Here is a 7,582-nt window from a genome sequence, read left to right as displayed (position 1 = left end):
CATACTGCACATGTGAATAACAGTGTCTGTCACACATCTTAAAGAAGAAGACAGGTTCTGTTGAGCTGTGTTCTCAGCGTTTGATGCTTTGGGAATTATTGGGCTCTTAAGGAAGAATGGAAACTGGAATGTCTTCAGAATCTTGCTCAGGGTAAGGGAAGCCCTGAACCTGAAGTCAAACCTTGAATCCCAGCCCTGCTGCTCTCCTGACCTCAGAGCAGGTTTCTGTCATCAGATGATGCTATGGTAACCTCTCTAATGTAAACTATTTATAGATGATGAGAAAGTTTGCATCACTGAAGCAAGCACACAACACTCACATATATACACACAGAGAGATATAAACAACAGAGAAAATATTTTCCAAAAACACACTTACAAGGGCAGACGGATATATGTATATTAACTTCATATGATATTTGAAAATATTCTTTTTTCACCTATTGTTATTCATTCTGCTTAAAAACAAATCAGCGTGCTTATTTATAATGCACTGTGATTACATTGATTCATCCCATTACCTTTTCTCCCTTTTCTCTCACTTCTTTGACCCTTCTGGCCTCTCAGCTCTCATATCTCTTCTGTTCTATCCTCCATTCTTTCCTGATTTTCTGTACCAACTCTGCTTCTTTTTCTGCTCATCAAGAAGTGAGATTGCAGGGTCACATCATCTTGTGTAATTCTCTGAGTGCCTCCCCCCCTCAGTTTCTATAATGTCTCATTAGAACCACATTCCCATTTCCATAGCACAGACATTCCTTTTTCTCCATTACAATAACACTCAGTTTTATTCTTTCCTTGGGTAAATGGCACTCATATCATTAGTTACAGGCAACCAATTCTTTTGGGTTTAAGATCCATTTCTGTGGTTATTAAAAATATCAGCTTTATGCAACCTCTTCTGCCCACATGTACTGGTCAAGTGAAGTATCCCAATGAGAGAATTGAGGGCAGAGCAATGTGTGTTCATGATGACATCACCTCTCAACCTTGGGTTCCCAGTGTTATCTATTAACTTCCTGACTCAAACTTAGAGAAGTGGAAGAAAGCAGTTTTTCTTGAAAAGAAAAAAAAAACAAACCGTTCTCTTGGATGACTGAAATCATGTTATAACATTTAACAGGGAGTAGTGATGTTTCAAACACAGTATTTATTAATCAAAATGATAAATCTATTTTGAAATATTACCATTTGAATCAAGGTCTCATATACACTACACAAGAAGTATATCATTGGGATAAATCACAGCATTGAATGAGAAATTTTTTAAAAATACACTGTTTTAATTAGGGGTTTATGCTTCTGTATGGGTAGTGTAGTGCTCATGGAGACAAACAGATGGTCCAGGGTCCTCTAGACTCACATGTGGTTCTCAGATTCCCGCCTCTTCTAGGGTTTATCTCCTTCTTTGCCTTCTTCAGGAACTTCAGGAACATTTTGCTCTGTGTAATGATCTGCATTTTTTTCAGGTAAAAACACATTCTCAGTTTAAAAAAAAAACTATAATTGGGCTGTGAAAAACAAGTTTTTGCAACACAAGAACCCATCAGTGGGTCTTGAACACAGAAATCAAAATCCACAATTAAATAAAGAAATGGGTATGACATTCAACCAGGTACACCATATAGGGAATGTGGAGACAAAGCCATCACTGGGACTCATTGGCCAACCAGACTATACAGTCGTTGAGATCCAGGCCAGGTGAGAGAAATGGTCTCAAAACAAGTAATACAGATTGTTAGAGAAATTCATCATATGTCAGCAGACACACACACACACACACACACACACACACACACACGGAGAAGAGCAAGAAAGAAAGATTGAGAGAGAGAGACAGAGTGAAACATAGGCAGAAATAGGGAGATAGAAAGAGATAAAGGGAAACAAGGAGAAACACTATAATAAATAAATGCACAACTGGAACCAGAAATTTAATAATCATTTGGACATTCAAGGATTACTACTCACCATACCTGTTGAGAAAATCTCTAAGTGTGATAAGAGGAGACAGTGCAGGCACAGAGAAGTTCAGTTTTCCATGCTTCTCTAAGCAGGCTCTTCTGTGACCCAGATCTCTAAGTGCTCTCTGCGCCCCCTGCTGGTCCAGTGTTCCCCACAGCGGTGTTTTTGTCTGAGCTCACAGTAACATTCACTCACTGTGTCTCTTGCACAGTAATACATGGCTGTGTCCTCAGATCTCAAACTGTTCATTTCCAGGTACAGAGTGTTCTTGGCATTGTCTCTGGAGATTGTGAACCAGCCCTTCACAGCATCGATATACCAGGTGCTACCACCATCTGGATTAATGTGTGTGATCCACTCCAGCGCCTTGCCTGGAGCATGGCGAACCCAAATCATCCAGTAGCTACTGAAGGTGAATCCAGAGGCTGCACAGGAGAGTTTCAGGGACTTTCCAGGCTGCACTAAGCCTCCCCCAGACTCCAGCAATTGCATCTCACATTGTCCACCTGTTTACACAAAGAATTCTGGTTATAAAACTGACACAGAAGACATATTTTCTCTTTCTCGTGGTCACACAACACACAGCATCTCATATTTATGAATTACCTTTTAAAATAAGGACAAAGGAAACCAATATAAGCCCTAAATCCATGGTGAGTGTCCTGTTTTCAATGCTGAACCCTGACTGGGCTTGTCTCCTCTGCCAGAGCTGCAGGGTCAGGGAGGGGCTGGATTTTATGGGCACAAAGAAGACTTATTTGCATATCTTCCTGCCATAACAGCCTCTGTAGTTGGACCTGGGCAGAAGGCAGTACTCAGAGCAGATATAAAGCATTATATCCACTGATGACACTTATAGAAATTGAAGCATTAATGTAACTCCGTGTATATATATTTTCATTGTTAGGGATTCACCACACTTTACTTTAGTCTCTTTTCATCATGGAACATGTGTTTCCACACTGTCATGTCTCTTTAGGATCAATGTGAAATAGAAAAGTTCCTCACACATCTGAGTTTCTAAATAATAGCTCTGTCTGTCCCTCTGTCTCTTCTGGACACGACTTCCTGAGGTGGATTATGGTTAGGATCACACCTGCATCTGTGTAAAATTCCTTTGATGAGATAGGAATATGAATTACCAGAAAAGAGGCTAGACACACTTTACATTGGCATAAATAGTATAAGAGACCACACCCAAGTGGGCTGGTAATATAAAGGCTACTGTTGGTAGGAATTCCTACAGCACTTCCCCATTTTGTTTAAATAAGGGAGTTCTAAGCCTAATACAAAATTATATACAATAGGAACAAATATATCATGCCACAAACATGTGATAAATGTTTCAATAATTATCCTATCCTGATAAGTTTTAGTCTTATATAATAAATAACTTGGCCAAGTAATGAGAGGAAAGTCACTACAACTATCTAGTCTTCAACCCCATTGAAGATTTGAGAACAAAAATAATAGTACTGGAATGAGCAGGAAGTATAATTAAGTAACTTTCAAAATGTGCAACAATTGACAGAGGTAACTGACTACCTTGGCAACCAACTTTGGTTAAGGCCTAGAATAACTGACAGACCATTTTCTGAGGCAAGAAATTTTTCAAAACCTCTTAACCTGTATTGCCAAGGTTTGACAGTCATTTTTCTTGTATCCTGCTTGTCCTGTCCAGACCTCGTGCCTTTTGTCAGTGATAGATACATAGGCAGTTCCTTGCACAAAGGCCAGTTTTGCCAAGAAGAAAACAAGCTCCAAGAGGAGTGTCTTCTTCGGTACTCAACATTCTTTTGGGAAATAGATTGGTGCTGCCAGGAGCAGTTGTATCTCACTTCAACAGAACCCTAAGTTGTTTAAACGCCATATTCTACAGTTCTCTGAAGTGGTTGAAGATTACCTGTCTATGCAGAATAAAATATCTATGTATCTAAAGAACCTGATTAGTGTAACAATAAGTATGACAAACATAGATAACTACTGATCTATAATACCTATATAACTTAAAGTCTACGACTTCATATTAGAATATTATACAATAAACAACAGTGCAACAAATGAGGACAATGACCTCAAAATGTAAGCAATTATAAAAGTATTTTGATTATAAGTAGAAATGTACATTGTAATATGATAAATATATCCTAAATTTGTATAAATATACAAAAATGTTTTTAAGCAAAGGTAAAACCATGCATGAACATAATATGACAAAATAACTTTTCCTAGATATACAAATAGATGAAAATAGGAACATATTCAATATAATTTAAGTTTCTATCAATATACAAGAATCTATACCAATGTAATTTGCCTATAAATAATAGCTCACAAGTGTTCACTCAATTACTTATTATTATTTATAGTGTGAGTAAGCTTACACTAATCTATTATCCCATCCAAGTTTCTCCTTTTTTTTCAAAGATATCCCTTAACCCACAAAATGTTTCCTGAAAGCCCCAACCCTATACCAATTATAATCAACCCCTAAATGATGTCCCGAATCCTGGGGACAAACTTTGGTGGGAGAGGGGATGTCATCTTCTAGAATTACTTCCAGCTGTCATGGAGTTGATGTACTTTTTATGGGATCGTGTGAAAGTAAAATGATGGTTACTGTCCAAGATTACTGTCTGGTATAATTAGAAATAGTCTCTGAGTATTATGGTTTTTCTGAGGTTCCTATTTGGAGTTCTGGGCAGAACGTTGTTAAAAAAATGTACACCATTTTAGCTAACCAAGTTGGAATCATCTTGAGTAGCTGAACCTAAAACAGATCTTAATTATAGCGCTATTAGCACAATGATGTCATCTTAACCAGGTGGAGTTGTTGCGGGCCCCATCTTCTTCCTGAAAATTTCAAAGATTACTGCAGGAAAATTCATTGTTCATTGTGGAAAACTTAAACAATGCATATATAGACATATACAGAAATATATATATATATATTCAATGAAAAGTACAATAGAGACAAAAATAGGTATGAAGAAATGTAAAATTTTTATGAATTTACTTGGATTTAGAGGACAGAGCCATTGTCCAACTCCAAAGTCAGAATATATACATATATATACATATATATATATATATATATATATATATATATATATATAAATGTATATGGTTTGATCACCTGTCCTAACATGTCATACTACTTTTTCTTGATGATCCTTATTGGATAGTTACTTTTCCTTCTGTTAGCATCCAAACATCCAGGGTCTCTTGAATTTTTGAAGACATATATTTTCCTGTAAAGACAAGAGCCCCATATTTTATAAGGTTTCTTACCACCTGTATTGCTGTCACCACTGTGAATGAGCTGTCATTTCTCTTTCTCAAGAGTTTTTTCTTTTCAAACTGAATATTTATTAATTTTGATGCTATCCATAGTTTTTCTTCTCCCCAACATAGCACATTTCCTGGTTTTCATTGTGAAGTCAACACATCCATGAAATAAACTGACTGATTTAATTCAGAAGACTTTTTCTATTATCCAATGTCTCTCTGCTTCTGTTGTCCCTTTCTCATTAGTGTTAAGAAAATTAAAGTTTAATAAAGCATTATGCAATCTATTCCTGGGGGGGGTATTTTCCATCCCTTTCTGTTTATTTAACATATCCTTTATAATTCAGTTTAATCTTTCTATAACTGCCTGACCTGTAGGATTGTGTGGTATACCTGTAATATGCTTTATATTATAATAAGCAAAAAAAAAACTGTTTAATTTTCTCAAAGACATATGCTGGAGCATTTTCTGTCTTTATTTGTGCAGGTATACCCATGATGTCCATAACTTGTAATAAAGGTGTGATTACTGAATCAAACTTTTCTGAGCTCAAAGCAGTTGCCCACTGAAAGCTGAATAAGTGTCAATGGTGTGGTGTAAATATTTTAATTTTTCAAATTATACAAAGTGGAAAACATCCATCTGGCATATTTTATTCCTTTAGGTACCCTTTGAGTTAGTCCCTGCAGAAAGAGGTCTTTGCTTATAGAAAGAGCAAGTAGGACATCTCTCTATAATCTTCTTAGCTTGTTGCCATGTAATAGAAAACTCTTTAAACCTTTGCTCTTGGCATGATCTTTCTTATGGAATTCTGAGGCCTTAAACGTTCTTCCAATTAATAATTGATCAATTTCTTCATTACCTTGTGCTGAAAGACCTGGAAGACGTGTATGAGATTGAATTGTGTTATGTATCTGGGACAAAGCCTATTCCTGATTATATCTTGTACCTGTGTGTAACATGATGGGCCTGCTTGTCTGGGTTTACTGTCCTGTCCGGTTCCCATAGCTGGCAAATCCCAAAGAATATCACATAGAGGTCTCCATAACTTACAAACTGATTGGTCCTTTAGCTTACGCTTTTTATTAACTCTTATACATTATATTAACCCATTATTCTTATCTGTGCTAGCCTCATGGCTTAGTACCTTTTTCAGTGGGGTAGGTCACATCTTGCTTCTTTGGTGTCTGGACAGGACTGCAGGAAGAGCTTCCTTCTTCCCAGAATACTCCTGTACTCATTGCCCTGCCTCTATTTCCTGTCTGGTTGTCCTGCCTATACTTCCCGCCTGGATACTGGCCAACCAACATTTATTTAAAGTATGATTGACAGAATACAGACAATTCTCCTGCACCATTTCCCCCTCTTTTTTTTAAACTAAGGAAAATATCCATAATCCATTTTTTGGGAATGTGGGCGTAGTATTCCAGGATACTTCCAGATGGTTGGGAGTGCTGATAATCTTATGGGAACCTAAAGAAAATTTAGAGTTATGATTAAGTCCTGACTGGAGTATCCTCTGTGGCTTGATCATCACAGGCAGCATCTTGAATCTGTTCTGGATGTAGAATTCAGACATTTGGGCCATCCTTTTCTACTGGAGAATTGTCAAGTGCTCTTCCTTGATCAAATTTGATTTTTCTTAACTCAGAATTAATCCACAGCCTCTCATTTCCTGTGGAAACAAAAGCAAAATCTCTTCTCCAAAGTAACATACCTTGTGACTTAAGGTGAATCCAGAGGCTGCACAGGAGAGTTTAAGGGACTTTCCAGACTGCACTAAGCCTCCCCCAGACTCCAGCAATTACACCTCACAGTGGACACCTGTAAACGCAAAGAATTCAGGTTAGAAAACTGACAAAGAAGGCATTTTTTCTCTTTCTAATGTGCACACAATAGACAGCATCTCATCGTTATGAATTACCTTTTAAAATAAGGACAAAGAAAACGAATATGTGCCCTAAGTCCATGGTGAGTGGCCTGTGTTTAGTGCTGAACCCTGACTGGGAGGACTTAGGAATTCAGGACAGGTCTCTGCCAGAGCTGCAGGGTCAGGGCAGGACTAGTTTTTATGGGCAAAAGAAGCCATATTTGCATATCTTCCTGCCATAACAGGCTCTGTAGTTGGACGTGGCCAGAAGGCAGTACTCAGAGTAGATATAAAACATCATATACAGTGATGATAGTTAATGATATTGAAGCATTAATGTAGCTCTGTGTACATAATTTCCTTGTTAGGGATTCACCATACTTTATTTACTTCTCTTTTCCCCATGTGCATAAAAAGTGTTGTGTTTCCACATCGTCATGTATTTTTAGGGTCAATAT

The 7,582-nt window shown here is 37.4% G+C and overlaps 1 gene segment (V, D, J or C); it reads right to left on the bottom strand.

The window, feature by feature from the left end:
• Nucleotides 1–2,049: 2,049 nt before the first annotated feature.
• Nucleotides 2,050–7,224, bottom strand: LOC130882840 (immunoglobulin heavy variable 3-74-like). The segment is given in 2 exon segments: nt 2,050–2,471; nt 7,179–7,224. Coding segments are annotated over 2 exon segments (468 nt in total).
• Between the last annotated feature and the right edge of the window lie 358 nt (nt 7,225–7,582).

Source organism: Chionomys nivalis, chromosome 10 (assembly GCF_950005125.1).
Source record: "Chionomys nivalis chromosome 10, mChiNiv1.1, whole genome shotgun sequence".
NCBI classification, from domain to species: domain Eukaryota; kingdom Metazoa; phylum Chordata; class Mammalia; order Rodentia; family Cricetidae; genus Chionomys; species Chionomys nivalis.
Note: the sequence above shows the minus strand (reverse complement) of the source record. Positions and strands in the feature narration are given on the sequence as shown.